Source organism: Myotis daubentonii, chromosome 12 (assembly GCF_963259705.1).
Source record: "Myotis daubentonii chromosome 12, mMyoDau2.1, whole genome shotgun sequence".
Classification (NCBI taxonomy): Eukaryota; Metazoa; Chordata; class Mammalia; order Chiroptera; family Vespertilionidae; genus Myotis; species Myotis daubentonii.
This window is the reverse complement of record NC_081851.1, coordinates 69,207,735-69,227,591: the sequence shown is the minus strand read 5'-3', so window position 1 is coordinate 69,227,591 and position 19,857 is coordinate 69,207,735. Positions and strand designations below refer to the sequence as shown.

At 39.1% G+C, this 19,857-nt stretch overlaps 1 protein-coding gene and 1 long non-coding RNA gene across 4 annotated transcripts in view; both read left to right on the top strand.

Moving 5' to 3' along the window:
- Window positions 1–19,857, top strand: part of RAB10 (RAB10, member RAS oncogene family) — a 46,090-nt gene that overhangs the window by 14,721 nt on the left and 11,512 nt on the right. For both annotated transcript variants that reach the window (XM_059660364.1, XM_059660363.1), the window contains exon 2: window positions 15,656–15,716. In XM_059660364.1, the coding sequence (XP_059516347.1) occupies window positions 15,656–15,716 (61 nt within the window). The remainder of the gene's footprint in view (window positions 1–15,655; window positions 15,717–19,857) is intronic.
- Window positions 15,723–19,166, top strand: LOC132213571 (uncharacterized). 2 transcript variants are annotated; one of them, XR_009448028.1, is made up of 3 exons: window positions 15,723–16,841; window positions 17,085–18,370; window positions 18,415–19,166. It is a non-coding gene; the product is annotated as an uncharacterized LOC132213571 (long non-coding RNA). The 2 variants fall into 2 exon arrangements; XR_009448027.1 differs by having other exon boundaries at window positions 17,085–18,374.

Genomic DNA, 19,857 nt, shown 5'->3' with positions numbered 1-19,857 from the left:
TGTTCAGTTAGGAAGCGCTGTGGGCATTGTGCTGGGTCTTGGGGAAACCATGAACAAGAGAGTGCTAAAAATAGTTACATCATTTCTCAAAATGTATATATTTACAAACCCTTATGTTGAGGGCTGATTTTTATTGAAATATTTGATACTGTTTTTGTCTATTCAAAAACAGTTTTCAAAAGTTATTTTAAAAAATGAGTATGTGGCCCTAACCGGTTTGGCTCAGTGGATAGAGCATCGGCCTTTGGACTGAAGGGTCCCAGGTTCGATTACAGTCAATAATCAACCAAAGACTACATAAATAAGTGGAACAACAAATTGACATTTCTCCCTCTATCTTTGTTTCTCCCCCCCCACCCCCGCCCAAAAAATGCACACAAAAACCTGGGTATGCATTTTTAAATAGACAAGATTATTTTTTAAAAATGAATGTAGCAAAAAAAGGAAATGAATGTAGCCCTGGCTGGTATGCTAAGTGGTTAGATTAGTTACAGATATACACTATAAAATAATGATCGAATCGTTGTAGCCAACGCATTTATACTCTCTCTGTATATCCCGAAAGGACTGCTCATGCACATTTCATGTATACATATAATTTTCCATGTTTCCTATTTATTCCATTGTCTGGTAACCTGATGACTTTTTTTGCATCTTGTTGAAGCAACAGTTTTAAACATTCTCCTCCTAACATCTGTTAAGACCAGAAGGAGTTGGCTGCTTTTTATTACACTTGATATCAGCTTGCTGTGCTGGAAGGGGAAATGTATTTTGCATTTGTAGAGGATTGGGAAAGGGGCAGGTTACCACTGGTCATCTTTTTAGATTTAACCATGTGTTGCTGTTTACATTGCACATTTGTCTCACATAACAGTGTAAGTCCTTGGCAGAATTTTTAGTACCAATTGAAGGTCTACTAAACCCTCTCCACTTACTTTAAAGCAACTATGTTAAAAGTGTAAAATCTGAGGCAGTTAATACATGTGGACAGGATGTTGGAAAACATGACAAATGAAGACTCTTCGGGTCAAACAGATTTAGTGGTCCCCTTACCTGCAGCAGTTTGGCGGGATGATAAATATTCATCCAATAAACAAAAACACCAAACCAGAAATGTGAAATCAGAATAAACGGAGGTTCTTATTCTTAATCTATTTCAGGGCATGGGCAGGTGGATCAGGAAATGCTCTCTCTCCTAAGAAACTGACATTTATGCCAGTATCTGAGATGTTATTGGGGTAAGGTAGGAGAAAAGAGGAAGGAGAGGAAGGACATCCCAGGCAGAGGAAAGAGTCACAGAAAGGTCCTTGGTGAGAAGGTAGGCTATTGAGTGCAAACACGGAAAGAAGGTCTGTGTTTCTGGTGTGAGTCAGGTAGGGAGAACAGAAACAGATGTCGAAGAGCAGGTGTTGGCCAGATCAAGCAGAGCCTGGTAGTCCTTGCTAAGGATTTGAATCTCATTGAAGGTTTGAGAGGAATGTGACATTTAAATAAAAAAAAAAGATGGCTGGCCCAGGTGATAATGCAGAATGGATTCTAGTTAAAGATTTATCAAGATGTATTTAAACTCATATATACATTGAGTGATTTAATCTTTAAGGAGCATGGGAGACTGTATAAAAGGACCTATCAGTGACCATGAGCCTATAATTTTTCCTGGAAATGGACTTTTAGTGCCAAATATATTAGAATATTGAGCCAAGAGGCAGGGTTCTAATCAGAGTTAATTTAATTTGTGAGCTTGAGCAAGTCATTTAACCTCTGAGCATCTTTCTATATTTGTAAATTGGGCATGTTAGAGAAATATGTGTTTAACTTAATAGTGTTAATCTCTTAACTCTTGTTAACATATGGGCTGAGTCTTGCTGAGTCATTTTTCTCAGATTGTGTGGGCAGGGTTTAATTAAAGCCAGCTAAGCAAACTTAATGACATCACACACCTCTTTTGTAGAAGTTTTATGTTTTGTTTTTAGTAAGTTTTTTTTGGAGAGCAGTTAGTATATCAGTTCATACATATTCCTCAAGAGAATACTGTACACTATGGCTAGGACCACTGATGCACCTCCTTATATTTCAGTGGCGGTTTGAAATTAAGAATTTCTGATTTGTGTTATGCCTCTCTATGATCTCATATATTTAAAAACATTTTTCATCTGACAATACATTATTATTGGAAAATTTTTGTCTCCCTCCATGAGCTTGACAGGTTTCCAGTACTTAGGAGATCCCCCTGATGATGTCCATGGTAATATTAATGAATATGATTTTTTTCATATTGTGTAATGAAATGTGTCAACATTTGGAAGAACTGTGTAGTGAACCAATATTTTCCAAATGACCAATACATGGTGTTATAAAATCATGCATGGATAAAAAGATACAATCAAAGTATAAAGTAACAGATGGATTTAATGTAATATGAAATATTCATTGCTAAGGTTTCAGATTCCACATTGCGACTAATCTCTAAGAAACTATAACTTATTGACTTTTATAGTGTCCAAGAAGAATATTTAGAATTATCTGAATAGCTCTGAAAATGCTCCTCCCTTTCCAACTACATATCTGTATGCAACTAGACTTTTTTCATATTCTTCATATGTTTCAACCAAAATAGCATATTGCAACAGATTGCAGAAGCAGATATGAAAATCCAATTGTCTATTAAGCTGGACATTAAATTTGCAAAACTATAAAATCATGCCACTCTTTCTCACTAGTTTATTTTTGTTTTGGAAAATATATTTATTTCATAAAAAGTTTATTTATGGGTCTATTATTTTAAAATAAATTTTTTCTTAGATTGTAATTTTAATTCGTAGTTACCATTTAGCACTGAGAGAGACTCTAGTGTGGGTTGGCATACTTTTTCTGACAAATTTTTTTAAATAAGATCTTTTAAACTTATTTTTTACTTTTATAGTGTGAACATAGAGTCATTAAAATATATTTTAAAGCATTCATTTTCAGGGACTCTTAATATTTTGTTCATATAATTTTATTTTTAGGTCCATTTGTGCTATCATTCTTCTGTTTCTAGTTCTATATTCATTCCTCATTTGTCAGTGGCTTAGTAGTTCTCCCCTATCATTTTTCACTGCATCTTTTACTGGCTTTGCAGTCCCTCTTTGTAGTTAAGTTTACACTGTTTTATTGGAACTATTTGGCAAGAGACGTACCAACAATGTTCAAATTCCACTACTCTGCTGGAATGAAATGGTGTTGTGCTTTGGCTGGTGGTATCCTAAATGAATCAGTGCAGATTTAACTTGTTTAAGCAGATGTTTTGTCTTCTGATAAATAAGCTAGAGAAGAGATTGCTTGAAAGGGTTTTTGTTCTTTTTTAGCCAAAACAAAATGTGAGCTGAAAGCTAGAGGTGAGGAGGAGGTAAAGGTTTGTGGAAGCCAAATAACTTAGCAGAAATTTAAAGTAGTTGTGTTTTTATCTAATACAGGATAAACAAATACCATTGCAAAGTATTCTGATGTAAAAGTATCATGACAAATGACAGGTTGTCATGATATTATGTGGAGAGTAAACATTATGTATTAGTAAATTTGAAACAGTTAATCAAAAAGTCCTAGATTCTGACGATTTGGTGGCCTTTAGAGATAGTATATGAACTTATTTTTTAACAGTTTAAAATAACTTTTATTGCCCTGGCTGGTTTGGCTCAGTGGATAGAGCATCTGCCTGCAGACTGAAGAGGGTCCCAGGTTCGATTCCGGTCAAGGGCACATGCCCGGATTGTGGGCTCGATCCCCAGTAGGGGGCGTGCAGGAGGTAGCTGATCAGTGATTCTCATCATTCATGTTTCTATCTCCCTTCCTCTCTGAAATCAATAAAAATATATTTTAAAAAATAAAATAATTTTTATTATGTGACAAGTTGTCATATCCATAAAAGGGAGTGGAAAGTGGGAAGCAGACAAAGTTTTGGAGATAAGTGAGCAAATTCGGGGAAAATTCACAAGAGAGTTGCTGACCTAAGAGTCATGCTGTTTGCTGTTGTCTGGGATACAGTTTGGACTGGATCAAGATGCCTAATCAGGAGAAAACGATAAGGGCAGCTGCAGGGAGGATGGACAGTTTGTCTCACTAGTGGCAAAGCATTCGACAGGGAGAAGGCTGAAGTTGAGTGGCTAGAGGAGTACTCAGAACCAATTTAATAGCTTCATTGGGGGTTTTTAACATAATAGGCTATCTACGCATGGACTCATTTAATCCTCACAACATATTGGAAATCGTAATTCATACTGTAGTTGGGGAAACCAGAGGTATATCTAGAGAGGTTCAAGTTTCACCCAGTGCAACACAGCTAGTATGCGGCAGAGCCAGAGACCGTGTTTGCCAGTGTCCTCTTAATTATTGTGCTCCATACTGCCTTTCTTAATTCCTAAAGTGAATTCACACAGGATTTGTATTTTTTATTGATATACGGTATATAACCTAACAGATAATCATATTTTCAAATGAGAAAATTTAACTTTTTCTAGCTGGGTGACAAAAGGCATACTTTTGTGTACAGAGAAACATGTTAATTCTTTGGTTTTATGGTGTTGCTCTTCTTGTTTTTATATTATTGTCTACTAACAAGTATTGTGGAATTTTTCAGATTTCCCAGCTGTCTTCTCTAACTATACTACTTCTAAGAATCTTAAACGACCTTATGAATTAAGGGAGTTTCTCTAAAATTAGTACATAACAAATAAGACTTTCTTTATCTTGACTTATACCTAGAGATTGAGCAATTTGGGGGCTTTGTTATATACTAGAGGCCTGGTGCAAGAAATTCATGCACGGGGGGCGGGGGCAGGCAGGGGGAGTCCCCCACAGCCTGGCCTGCATCCTCTTGCATTCTAGGACCGCTGGCTCCTAACTGCTCACCTGCCTACCTGCCTGATCACCCCTAACCACTCTGCCTGCCTGCCTCATCGCCCCTAACCGCCTCTGCCTGCCTGCCTCATCGCCCCTAACCACTCACCTGACTTGCATGATCGCCCCTAACCACTCGCCTGCCTGCCTCCTTGCCCCTAACTGCTTTCCTGCCTGCCTCATTGCCTCTAACCACACGCTTGCCTGCCTCATCGCCTCTAACCACTCACCTGCCTGCCTCATCGCCTCTAACCACTCGCCTGCCTGCCTCATCACCCCTAACCACCTCTGCCTGCCTGCCTGACTGATCACCTCTAACCGCCTCTGCCTTAGCCCCCTCCGCCATGGCTTCATCAGAAAGGATGTCCGGAATGACGTCTTGAAGGTTGTTAGGCTGTCCGGTCTAGTTAGCATATTATGCTTTTATTATTATAGACTAGAGGCCCAGCGCACGATTAAGTCATGTGCGTGTAGGGTCCCCTAGGCCTAGCCTGCCATCAGGGCCATGTCCACTGCCCCGCGATGCCTCACACGCTCCACGGACGCTGCTGGCTCCCCGGGGGTGTGGGGAGAGGGCCCCCAGAGGTGCTCCAGCACCTCCTGGTGACTGGTTGTTTGGTCGTTCCACCGTTACGGCGTCACGACCACAGGCCTTTTATGATATAAACTAGGGGCCCGGTGCACGAAATTCGTGCACTGGGTGTGTGGTGGGGGGGGGGGGAGTGTCCCTCAGCCCAGCCTGCCCCCTCTCACATACTGGGAGCCCTCAGGTGTTGACGCCCCATCACCCTATAATCGCAGGATCGGCCCCTTGCCCAGGCCTGACGCCTCTGACAGAGGCGTCAGACCTGGGCAGGGGACCCTCATTTCCCCCCATCACTGGTTCTGCCCCCAGCCCAGGCCTGATGCCTCGGCCAGAGGCGTAGACCCCCATCACCCTCCAATCGCCTGATCGGCCCCTTGTCCAGGCCTGACGCCTCTGCCAGAGGTGTCAGGCTTGGACAGGGGGCCCCCATCTCCCCCTGATCACTGGCTCTGGCCCCCGCCCAGGCCTTAGGCCTCTGACCCAGGCTTCAGGCCTGGGCAAGGGGACCATCATATCCCCCCAATCCCCAGCTCCGCCCCCCACCCAGGCCTGATGCCTCGGCCAGAGGAGTTGACCCTCATCACCCTCCAATCACCAATCACCGGATCGGCCCCTTGACCAGGCCTGAGGCCTCTGGCAGAGGTGTCAGGCCTGGGCAGAGGACCCCCCAGCTCCCTGCGGTTACAGGCTCCGCCCCTGCCCAGGCCTAACACCTCTGGCCTAGGCATCTGGCCCGGGCAGCGGGGACCCGCAGCTGCAGCGGCCCCGCAATCGTGGGCTTCGCTTTAGGCCCAGGCAAGGGACCCCTAGCTCCCGGGACTGCCAGCTTCGACCGTGCCCAGCTCCCATCGCTGGCTCCACCCCTACTTCCTGCTATCACTGGCCAGGGCAGCAAAGGCGCCTGATTCTCTGATCATGGCTGGGGGGCAGGGCAAAGGCGGCCCCAGGGCCGCCTTTGCCCTGCCCCCCAGCTCTTAGCTCCCCCCTGGGTTTCCGATCACTGTCAGTGGCAGGGGGCTTCTTCCTGCTTTCCCTTTCACCTCCCTGCATTGTGCCTACATATGCAAATTAGCCACCATCTTGTTGGCAGTTAACTGCCAATCTTAGTTGGCAGTTAATTTGCATATAGCCCTGATTAGCCAATGAAAAGGGTATCGTCGTACGCCAATTACCATTTTTCTCTTTTATTAGATAGGATAACTGTGTAATGTCAGCTTTTGTTTACTTGGATGGAATTATTTTTTGTTAGAATGACTTTTGTCGTCACTTGTAATTTTAATGCTTTGCTTTCTAAAAGTCTATAAATGGGTCTTGGACTCTGGTGCAGTTGGTTGAATGTTGTCCTATGTACATAAAGGTTGCTAGTTCGATTCCTAGTCAGAGTACATGCCCTAGTTGCCAGCTCAGTTCCTAGTAGGGGGCATGCAGGAGGCAGCTGATCGATGTTTCTCTCCTTTTGTCTCTTTCCCTCTCTCTAAAATCAATTAAAAACAAAACAAAGCAAAACCAAAAAAGGGAGGGAACACTTTGATCATTTAAAAGAAAAATGTCTATAATGGGATACAAGAGCAATATACAGAAATCAAATGTATTTCTATATACTAGCAATGTAATTAAGACAATAATTCCATTTATAATAGCATCAGAAAGAATCAGTATTTAGGAATAAATTTAACATAAGAAGTACAAGACTTGCATACTGAAAACACTGTTCAAAGAGATTAAAGAAGATTTAAGCAAATGGAAAGATACCCAATATTCATGGATCAGAAGGCAAGATGGCAGTACTGCCCAAAGTGATCTACAGATTCAATGTAGTTCCTACTAAAATCCTAGCTAACTTATTTTTAGAAGTTGCCAAGTGGCTCTAAGAGTCATGAAAATTCAGAGGACCCAGAGTAGCCAAAATAATCTTGAAAAAGAAGCACAAAGTTGAAGACACACTATCTGATTTCAGAACTTACAAGAAAGCTATAGTAATCAAGACAGTGTGGTACTAGTATGAAGATAGACATACAGATCAGTGGATTAGAATTGATTGAGAGTTCAGAAATAAACCTTTAAATTCTGGTCAATAGATTTTTAACAAATATCAAGCATCTTAAAATGCTCTTCTTTCCTGTTTACTCTGTCTCTACCTTCTCAACCTCCTCCATTACTTAAATCAGTAAGTACTTATTGTTGAGTATGGTGATTTCTGAGGAGGTATTTACTTACATGCATCTGGCCTGACAGGACTGGCTTATGCTCCAAGGACTAGTAATCTAGGAAAGTGCCAGTTTTTAACAGCACTTAGAGAAGAATGAGTAGGTATGTATGTGAAATACAGTAGCCCCTCCTTATCCATGGTTTTGCTTTCTGCAATTTCAGTTACCTGCAGTCAACTTTGGTTCAAAAACATGAAATGGAAAATTCCAGAAATGATCAGTTTTAAATCACACATCTTTCTGAGTAGCAGTGGTGAAATTTTACAATGCTCTGTCCTGCCCCATCCAATCCAGGAAGTCAGTCAATCATCCCTTTGTCCAGAGTGTCAACACTGTGTACTAGGCCTTCCCAGTTAGTCACTTAGTGGCTATGTTAGTTATCAGATCAACTGCTGCTCAATCACAGGTGGTTATTTTACTTAATGGCCCCAAAACTCAAGAATAGTGATGCTGGCAATTCAGATATGCTAAAGAGAGACTTCAAAGAGAACGTACTTCCTTTAAGTGAAAAGGTGAAAGTTCTTGACTTAATAAGGAAAGAAAAAAAAAATTGTATGCTGAAGTTGCTAAGATCTGGTAAGAATGAATCTGCTATCCTTGAAATAGTGAAGAAGGAAAAAGAAATTTGTGCTAGTTTCACTTTTGCATTGTAAACAACAAAAAATTATGGCCACAGTGCATGATTACATGCTTCGTTAATATGGAAAAGGCATTAAGTTTGTGTGTGGAAGACATGAACAGAAAATGCATTCCCAGTTGACAGCAGCTTGTTGCAACAGAAAGCATTGAGCCTGTATGAAGACTTCAGCAAGAGATCTACTAAAACAAGTGACCACATTCACATAAATTTTATTACAATATAATCTACACATTCACATAAATTTTATTACAATATAATCTATTTTGTTATTAGCTATTGTTACTAATTTCTTACTGTGCCTAATTTATAAGTTAAACTTTATCATAAATATGTATGTATAGTGAAAGACTCCATATATGTAGGGTTTGGTACTGTGCATGGCATCCACTGAGAGTCTTGGAACGTATGCTCCACAGATAAGGAAGACTACCACATATATATCTATAATTCAGTATCACTGTTGCTGGTGGCAAGATCGGGAGTAGTAAAATAAAATAATTTGCTTTTTAATAATTATATAATGAAAGAAAGCAAATTAAGAAATCAGGTACAAGTCCAGATTACTTAGGCTTTGTTTCTTAAATCTGTAGTATCAAACTGCCAGTATGTTGCCATGAAGATATGAGAAATATCTGCTGCCACATGTGGAGAAAGAATAGTAGCTGGATTTTTTTTCTGAACTTTGATCAAAGGAGACACTCTATAAAAAAGTAAAACAACAACAACAACAAAACAGACTTCCCTGGCTCAAATATTTTAATTCCAACCTTAGCAAGTTTTCAGGAAATAAAAATTGGCCCTACAACCTTGAAAGAATAACACCATGAAACAATAGAAGGCAGAGGGACTGAGCATAGGATCCATGATTTTCGTTGGGTTCTCAAATTATTTTGAACATATTCCAAAAGAGATTAAGGATTGCTTCATCTTTAGAAGACAGTAAAGCTGTTGAGAACTTTCACTTCTAGATATTACAGAGTAACTGGTACTAGACTACCCTTTGGCCATAAACAGCTAGGTAACTGGACAAAACACATGAAACAACCTTTTTTTAAAAATTTGGTAACAGGCAGGGCAGGACTGCAATCCCCAAGAGAAGGAAAACAAATTGAGCTCTGCTATCTCCCTGGCTGTCTAGATTCCGGTGCAGGATCTAAACAAAGCAAGGCAGTCCTGTTGGGCCAAGGAAATAGAAATGAGAGACTGGGGAGGCTGGAATTAATTACCATTGAAGATGGAGTTATACAAACAGATCTAGAAATCTGCAGAGGAGTTCCTTTGAGTCTTTGTCTGGATATTAAGCTGCATGGGGCTCCATGGGCTGGATAAACAACAGCTATTGGGAGAACAATTACCAGAGAGCTGGTAAAAGTATTGAGGTTTATAATGAGTTAGGAGATATTTTAGTTCTGACCAGCTAGAGTGGAGAGATTTCATTGAATATCAGGGCCATTTGGAAGAGACCCCAGAAATGGCATTCCCTAGGAGTAGGGCTAAAGTAACTCGAGAGAAAAGGCTACTCCAGCCCTACTCTAAAACTGTGCTGAAAAAACAGGCCTCAAAAGGATTAGGGTGATTCTCAACTAAGTTAGCTGCCTACCTGAACAAAACTTAACGTTTAAAAAATCCATACATTGCCCTGGCCAGTGTATCTCTGTTGAGCATGGTCCCATGTACCAAGAGGTTGCCGATTTCATTCCTGGTCAGGGTACATGCCCAGGTTGTGAGTTCGATCCCCTGTAGGGAGCATGCAGGGGGTAGCTAATTGATGCTTCTGTTTCTCCCTCTCCCTTCTCTCTCTAAAATCAGTAAAAATGTATTTTTTAAAAAGAAGCAATGGATGTTTAAAATTTAAATAAAAAATTCATGCATTGACAAAATACACAAAATGTTAATCTAATCCAAAATAACTAGACATAATGATGAAATAGAAAAATGTAGCCCTTAACTAGTAGAAAAAATCAATAAATGGAAATAGACCTAGAAATGGCAGGGTTGATAAATTTAGAAGACAGATGTTGCATTTAAAGGAAAGTGTGAGCATGAGAGAAATACAAGATGTAAAAAAGACCTATTAGAACTTCTAGAATTGAAAAATACAATTGAAATGAAAAATTCAGCAGATGGGTTTAATAGCAGATTAGGCACTACAGAAGAAAAGATCAGTGAAAGGGTAATAGAAACTTTTTAAAAATGAAGCATGGGTGGGGGGAGTCTGGGAGGAAAAAGCCTCAGTGATATGTGACATTATCAAGTAGTCTAATATATGTACATTTAGAGTCTAAGACTCAGGTGGGAGCTGTGGTTGCAGAAGAAACATTTGAAGAAACAATGGCTGAAAATTTTCCAAATATGATGAAAGCTATAATTCCATAGATCTAATGAACCTAGGTAGGATACACTGTGTCATATCCTACTCCAACCATCTATGAAGAGAAATCTTAAGAGGGCGGGGGGGATATAAATATATCAAAGTAACTTTAGAAAATAGTATTTTGATTAGATACTGTAACACTAAAGATAAAAAGAAAATTGTATACCAGTATTTAACAAATCTAGTTTCTCATAGGGCATTGGTTAGCAAGTCTGAAACTACTTTATGTATGTAGCAGGTCCTCAAGTAATGTAGTTTTGTTTAATATTCTTTCATTACAACATGGATAAGAAGCAAAATCCAGGATCACTGTCTTGTGTGGAGTTTGTACATTCACCCAATGTCTGTATGGGTTTTCTCCAGGTACTCTGGTTTCCTCCCACATCCTAAAGATATGCATGTTAGGTGAATTGGTGTATAATTGTCCAAGCCTGAGTGGGTGTGGCCCTCTGAGAATGGCATCTGTCAAAGTCCCAGTTTACAAGAACCTATTGAGTACATTAAGAGGGTTTACTGTATACTAGGACTCAAAATATAAGTAAACAGATTTTAAATACTGAGAGCCAGGTTTCTAATTGTTAAAGAAGAGGGTTACAAGAAAAGGAGAAAGTCTAGATGAACTCTTGTGCTGTTGGATTGCAATCAGAGGTGTCAGTATGAACTGATTATCTTATACGTATATATATATAGATAGGTATGGAATTGTAGGTATGTGTATGTGCATGGATTAGTATACATAAATATATTTCCTCTGTTTTGTGGGAAGGCCTCAAAGTAATGACACTCTGGTAGCAAAGGGCATGCTTAATGTCCAGATCTCGGACTCTACAAATCCTCAATAAAAGTAACCAGGGCTCTTCAAAGAACTGGTTGATTCCCAGAGCTGAGGTAGGAGAAATGCAAGATGTTCCTGGAACATCTTTAGTGCCAGAAAACAAAGAAGTGCTCAGAAAAGGTGCATTGTACTAGTGTTACTTTCTTGTTTCTGATAAATGGTTGTGTATGTGTTAACTAGGAGAAGATCGATACATGAATGCTGCTATTTCTGCAAGTTTTCTCTAAAATCGTTTTTATCTTTCAAAAATGAAAGCAAAATAAAGACATTTTCCAGACAAACAAAAGCTGCGAGAATTTCTTGCTGGCAGTCTTGCACACTATTAAAAATGTTCAAGGAAGTTTTTCAGGCCGAAGAAAATTACTCCAGATGGAAACTCAAATCTACACAAAGCATTAAGAGGATAAGAAATTGTAAAAATGTGGAGAAGGAAAATTTTTTTTCTCAAATTTTAATATATTTCAAAGACAATGGAATGTTTAAAGCAAAAATATGAATGTTTTAAAAAGTAAAATTTAGACATATAACCAGTAGAAGTATGGGTTTTTAAAAGCCCAATAATAGGAGGGAGAAAATACAAGTATACTACTGTAAAGTTCTAGTATTAATGTAAGAAGCAATATAAAATTGTTTGAAGGTAGATGGTGGTGTTAAATATGTATATTATAAACCCTAGCACAACCACTAAAAAAATGAAGTATAATAAGCTACTAATAAAACACACACGTGGCTATATTAATATTAGACAAAGAATATTTCAGAGCAAGGGATATTAGAACGAAGGGTTTTTTAATAATGATAAATGTGTCCATTTGTCATATTTGTATATTTAACCAGAGACCCGGTGCATGAAATTCGTGCAGTGGTAGGGTCCCTAGTGGCTGCCGGCCAGGTACTCCCTCTCTTCCCCTAGCCACTTGCCACTGCCAGCTGGGGTCTCCCTCCCTTCTCTGGTGGCCGCTACCAGGCAGGGCCTCCCTCCCTTCCCCTGGCTGGCCCGCCCCCTGGCTGGACTCCTGGATAAACTCCCGGTCGAGGGGACAATTTGCATACTACTCTTTTATTATCTATATAATAAAAACCCAGTGGTCGTAATGACCAACGACTGGTCACCAGGAGGTGCATTGATGGGTCCGGCAGGCCTTGACACTGGTTCCTGCGGTGCAGCAGGTCTGGGTCTTGTGCAGTTTCGTGCGCTGGGCCTCTAGTATAGGATAACAGAGTTTCAAAATACTTGAAGCAAAAACTGACAAAATTGGAAAGAGAAATAGGCAATCCATAATTACATAGTTGGATATTTCACCATTCTTTAGTAGTTGATAGAGTAAGTGGACCTGTATTAAAGAAATTGACTTTTGCCCTAGCCGGTTTGATTCATTGGATAGAGCATTGGCCTGTGGACTGAAGGGTCTGGGGTTCAGTTCTGGTCAAGGGCATGATCCCTGGCCCTGGTTGGGGTGTGCATGGGAAGCAACCAATTGATGTGTATCTCTCACATCAGTGTTTCTTTCTTTCCCTTTCCCTTCCACTCTCTCTAAAAAATCAATGGAAAAATATCCTCAAGATTAACAAAAAGAAAAAAGAAATTGACTCTTAATTAAGATTTTTCTGAATAAAACCTCAAGGCCCAGATGGCCTTTTGCATTTTGGATTCTAGTGTTGCTGTTAAGAAGTTTTGAGGCTTTCAGACTTGTCATTCCTGATTGTAATTTAGTTTGTTTCGTTAGCCTAGTTTATTATTTCTCATGTCTTGAAATGTCATGATTATATTACTTGGTATAGATCAGTGATGGCGAACCTATGACACGCGTGTCAGAGGTGACACGTGAACTCATTTTTTTGGTTGATCTTTCTTTGTTAAATGGCATTTAAATATATAAAATAAATATCAAAAATATAAGTCTTTATTTTACTATGGTTGCAAATACCAAAAAATTTCTATATGTGACACAGCGCCAGAGTTAAGTTAGGGTTTTTCAAAATGCTGACACACCGAGCTCAAAAGGTTTGCAATCACTGGTATAGATTTTACTTCATTCATTACTAAAGCCCAGTGCACAAAATTCATGCATGGGTAGGGTCCCTAGGCCTGGCCGGCGATCAGGGCCGATGTGTGGGGCAACCAGTGGGGCGATCTGGGGGCCCCTACTGGCACCTGCCTTGGCTGGCCTGAGGGCTGGGGGCAGCTCCTGCGTTGAGCGTCTGCCCCCTGGTGGTCAGTGTGCATCATAGAGACTGGTTGTTACACCAGTCGTTCCGCCATTCGGTCGATTTGCATTTTAGGGTTTTATTATATAGGATAGGATGCTATGCACTTAGCAGTGGGTCTTTCAGTCTAAAATATTCTTTTTGTTAAGTTTTCTTGCATAATTTTAAAATTATTTTCTATATGTCATTTTTTTTTCTGTTCTTTTTCCTGAAGGTGAAGTATCTATATGTCTTCTCTGGTACCCTTTTACTTTCTCTAGAAAACATCATTTAGGTGTTTATTCAACAAATATTTTTTGAATGCCTGCTTATATGTCAGGCATAGCTCTAAGTACTGGGAATTTAACTGAATTAAAGAGACAAAAATCCCTACTCTTATGAATCTTCTATATTGGCAAAGGGGGACAGATAATAATAAACAACTGGAATAAGTAAATATATACAGGATATTTGAGGAATGTTAAAGATAAAAAGTAAGGAAGTATTACCAGACATTGGACATGTGGTTGGGGGACATGGGGAAATGTTGCAGCTAGGTTAGGGGATCTAGGGGAAGGAGCCATGATAGAAAGAGTATTCCAGGTTGGGGGAATAAGTATATGCAAAGGCCTTGAGGTAGGAACCTGCCTGTTCTGTGTGTGGAACAACAAGGAAGCCAATACAGCTAGCTAGATCAGAGTAAGATGGTATTAAAAGTGATGAGGGCAAGGTGGAAGGGTGGGGATGGGGGGCAAAATGTGTAGGGCTTTATCGACTATTTTAGCACTTTTGCTAGTCTTTGTGAAGATGGGATTTGAGATAGCCAATAAGCAGTTGGGTATCTTAAGTTGGAGTTTCAGAGAAGATCTGGGCTGTGATACAAATTTGAGAGTTATCAGTGTGTGTGTGGAAGGAATTTAAAGCCTTGAAATTTGGGGAAATCAAGGAAATCGGATAGAAAAGAGAAGTTCACTGCAAATTTTATTTTATTTATTGATTGATTTTTAGAGAGAGAGAGGATACGTATGCATTCATTGGTTAATTCTTATATGTGCCCTGACCTGAGTTGGAGCCCACAGCCTTGGCGTATCGGAATGATGCTCTACCTGGACAGGGCTCATTGCAATTTTTAGAAAAGGTCAGAGTGATGAGGAGAAACAATAATGAAGATTGATGAATAACCACAGAGGTAGACACACTGGGAGAATTTTTGTGCAGAAAAGAATGAGGAATTGCTTCAACTACTGCTGATTAGTTTGAAGATAGACGAGGTGAGATGGAGAGGGAAACTCACGAAGTCTTGGATGAGGTTTATATCTTAAACAGATAGGTGTGTATCTTAAAATCAGGCAAATGTAGGCATGGCCTGAGGCTGTAAACATTGAAATCTGAGGTTTATAAATATCAGATAAGTGGCCCCTTTTACCTTGGGTATGGCAAACATAATGGGACCAAGTTGGAGATTTTTTGGTTGGTTAAATAGCAGATTCTGTGGGACCTGCAATACTTTTGCTTCGTGTATTTCGATGCTCTGTATTATTAGATGCATATGCCTTCTTAATTAATTGATCCCTTTGTCATTATGAAATGACCCATCTTATTCCTCATGGTTTTCTTTTGCTCTGCAAGCTAGAAAGGCTACATTTTTTTCCTAGTAAGAAATTTCTTTTATTTATTTGCAATAGATATTTTAAATTGTACTTTTAAAAAATTTCCTAATTGTAAGAACTCATTCTTTCTCTATAGCTATTTCCTTTACCATCTTGGATCTTATATATTACCACTCAGGTTTAAAATTTGATACATTTGCTCAGAATTGAGTACTTAGTGACTGTCTAAAGCCAAACATACACAGCATATTTTAAAAGTATGTTTTATTCCAGTTAGTTTTAATATAGCTCAGTTTGGAGCCAGATACAATTTACCTTTTTTTTTTTTTCCTATGTTGTAGGAATAGACTTTAAGATCAAAACTGTTGAATTACAAGGAAAGAAGATCAAACTACAGATATGGTAAGTGACGCTAATTTACTTACTTGATGTGTAGAATTCCAAGTCTGAAGGTCTTGTCACCTGTTAGATTCTGTGAGACTTCCCTTTCTAAAGCCAGCAATCAGGTGGCCTCCTTTCAGTGAAGTAAAAAAATTATTGCCATGGATTTTGGAGTCCATGAGATCTAGCTGAGTATTTTGCCTTTTCCATTTACCATATGAACTTCAGCAAGTTACATATCCATTGTGAGCCTCTTATATCTTCATATGGAAAATGGATTCTCAAAAGATTGTTATAAGGATTTCATGAAATAATCTATGTAAAACCTCTAGCACAATACTTTGCTCACACTCAATATAAAAAGTTAATACAATCCTTTTGATACTTTGGCTTAAGCTGAAATATTTATTTCCTTTAATGTGTAACTTTATAGGCATTATTTTTATTAATTCTTTTAGCCCCCCCCATTGAAGTATAATAAAATTCTTTAAATTTGTATCAAGTATGAATCATAGACTTTAAAATTATAATAGTAATTTTCAGTGAATATTAAGTTTTACATGTGTGTTTTAACCTATTAAATATAATTTCCCTGTGAAATGTTACTTTTTTAAATTGAAGTATAACTGACATAATAAGCTGTATATACTTAAAGTGTGTGGATTGGAAAGTTTTGATGTGTATAAACGTGTGAAGACGTATCACAATCAAGGTAATGAACATATTCATCAAAAGTTTCCTCAAGCCTCTGTAATCTCCCCTTCTTCCCTATCCCTGTTCCCCAGGCAACCACTCCTCTGCTGTCTGTCACTGTAGACTTAGTTTCCATTTTCTAGTACTATACATAAATTCAGTCATATAGTGTTTTTTTTGTGTGTTTTATTATTATTTTTTTTTTCATCTTTTTGTGGGGGACTTATCTGGCTTCTTTTACTCAGTATAATTATTTTGGAAATTATCAATGATTTTATGTGTATCAGTAAGTTCGTTACTTTTTATTTCTGATAGTGTTCCATTTTTGATATATCACAATTTATTCACCATAAAACTGCTATAAATCTTTGTATAAGCATATGCTTTATTTTCTCTTGGATTGTTTCTGTTTTACAGATAGTGAAACAGGCATTTTGATATGATTTAACTAAGGTCTTTTTTTTTTTTTTTTTTTTTTTTTAATATATTTTATTGATTTTTTACAGAGAGGAAGGGAGAGAGATAGAGTTAGAAACATCGATGGGAGAGAAACATCGATCAGCTGCCTCCAGCACATCTACTGGGGATGTGCCCGCAACCCAGGTACATGCCCTTGACCGGAATCGAACCTGGGACCTTTCAGTCCGCAGGCCGACGCTCTATCCACTGAGCCAAACCGGTTTTGGCTTAACTAAGGTCTTGTAGCCTGAAAATGTCAGAGCTAGAATTCATTACTTGCTCAGAATATAAGTTGAGAGTCGCATTCTTTTTTTCATTGTTTTTTTTTTAAAATATATTTTATTGATTTCAGACAGAGGAAGGGAGAGGGAGAGAGAGAAACATCAATGATGAGAGAAAATCATTGATAGGCTCCCTCCTGCACGCCCCCTACTGGAGATCTAGTCCACAACTGGGCATGTGCCCTGATGGGGAATTGAACCTTGACATCCTGGTTCTTGGGTCTACCACTGACCACACCAGCCGGACAAGAGTGGCACTGTTAATTGCTTTTGCTGCTCCTTCCAGTTATGTCCTTTTCTTTCTTCATTGCAAATCAGTAGTGTTGTTTGCATTCACCTTGGGTTTCGTTGTAGAAGGACCTATCATAGAATGGTTATTAGGATGAGTGAGACATGTAAAGTACTTAGAGCAGTGTCTGATGCATAACTAATGATCAATAAATCATAGCTGCTATTTGGGAATCACCTTTTCTGAGGATAGAACCCTAAGAATAATATTTTATTTTAGGATATGAGCAGAGGAGGAAGTTAGCAAAGGAGATTGCAAAGCCATACTTAGAGAGGGAAAAGGAAAATTAGGGGAGAACAATGTCTTAGAATCCAAAAGACAGTTTCAGAAAGTTAGTTCCCTTTTAAAGGAAGCTAATTAATAGTAGGTTTTTTTTTTAACCAAAACGTCTTCATTACCTGATGGTGTAATTTGAAGTACAGTCTTTATGGCATCTTTAAAATTTAATACAAATTTAAATAAAATTTAAACATTCTAAAATGTTTTCTAAATTTAATGAATCTATTTGAAACATAACCCAATTGATAATCAGTGTGTTTTCCTTACTTTGAGAAATAACTCAGCAAATGAAACATATTGTTTCATTATAACTAAAGCTGATCTCAAGGAAAGAAAGGATGTTAGTTATTCTGAATTTCAACCAGCTCTGCCCACCTTTTTTAAAAAATTTACTTACTGGTTTCAGAGAGGAAAGGAGAGGGGGAGAGAATCACTGATTGGCTGCCTCCTGCCACACACCCCAATGGGGATCAAACCTACAACCTGGGCAGGTGCCCTGACTGGGAATTGAATTGGTCGACACTCAACTATTGAGCCATGCCAGCTGGGCTCCTCCTAGTTTAAATGCATAAATTCAGATTCTTGCTTCAGCATGAAAAGTTCTGTGATTAAAGTTTAGGTTTGGAAACTTCAGTCTGTGCTTAAAGCTTTTTCATATATATATGTGTGTGTGTGTGTGTGTGTGTGTGTGTGTGTGTGTGTGTGTTTAACACAGCAGTAATTTATTCTGAAATGTCCATTTAATTTTTGTTGAGACACAATTTATGTCTCATTAATGTCTTATTTTTTCTTTATTCAAATGATCTTCCCTTCTTGTTTTCTTCCCAGGAGACTTGTAGTCTATCTGTTGCATAAGAGTGGGAGATGGGTCTCACCCTGGTTAACGCACATGTCTGTAGGCCTAATATTAGCTTGTTTGGCTGATAGAGAAGTATCTGCAGCTTTTAAAATCCCAGATCTCTAGAAAGTTCCACTACATTTTTCATGGAATAACGGGTCCTCTCAGGAAAACAGCCATAGTTGCTTCAAGTTAGCCTTTTTTTTAAGGAGGGGTGGTCAGAAGTACTTGCCCCAGTCACTAAAAATTGTTAGTGTCCCATTGTAGAGGAATTAACTGTTTACCTTCGTAAGGTGCCAGAGACTTCAGAATCATCTTTGAGTCTTTCCATTTCCTTTAACCCCAACACCCAATTTTAGCAAACCTCTTAAAATTTATCTAGAATCCATATACAATTTGCCATTTCCATTGTTACCCACCCTAGTGGAAGCCACTATTACTTCTTTGAATCATTGTAACAGGTCCTAATTCCCTTTTGCCTTCTTCCAGTAATTTTTTCCAGAGAACAGCCAGAGTAATAACCTTTTCAAGTCTAAATCTGGTCATCATGGTTGTCATTCCTTCTCCTATTTATAACCGTTTTAAATTTCCATTTCACTTCAAATGAAAGTCCAAATTTCAAATCCAAATTTTTTTTTTTAAATATGTTTTATTGATTTTTTACAGAGAGGAAGGGAGAGAGATAGAGAGTTAGAAACATCGATGAGAGAAACGTCGATCAGCTGCCTCCTGCACATCTCCCACTGGGGATATGCCCGCAACCCAGGTACATGCCCTTGACCGGAATCGAACCTGGGACCCTTCAGTCCGCAGGCCGACGCTCTATCCACTGATCCAAACCGGTTTCGGCCCAAATTTCTTATTACAGTTTGTAGAATGGGTCCTGCCCATCTTTCTGACTTCATTTTGTGCTCCTATGTATATATAGTTTCTGCCCCCAGCTGATCTCCTTTTAATTCCATGAAAATGGTAAGTTCTTTTCCAGTTAGGACTTCTGTACATTCCCTGTAGCCCTCCCTCAACCCCCTAACCTCCCACTTCCTCCCGACTGTAGGTAGGCTGAACATTCCGAAGTGCCACTCCATTCCAGAGGCTTCTCATTTCAACAGAAATACAATTTGAAAACTCCATGTTCTGGCTACTGTCCCTTCCAACCTCATCTCTCCTCAGCTTTGCTCCAGTTACTATGGCCACTTTTTTCCTCCCTTGACCATGCCAAGCATGGTCCCATTTCAGGGCCGTTGTATATCAAACTGTTCCTTCTGCTCAGAATGCTTTTCGTCAGATCTTTGCCCTCCTGTCTTCTCTCATTCAGATCTCAAT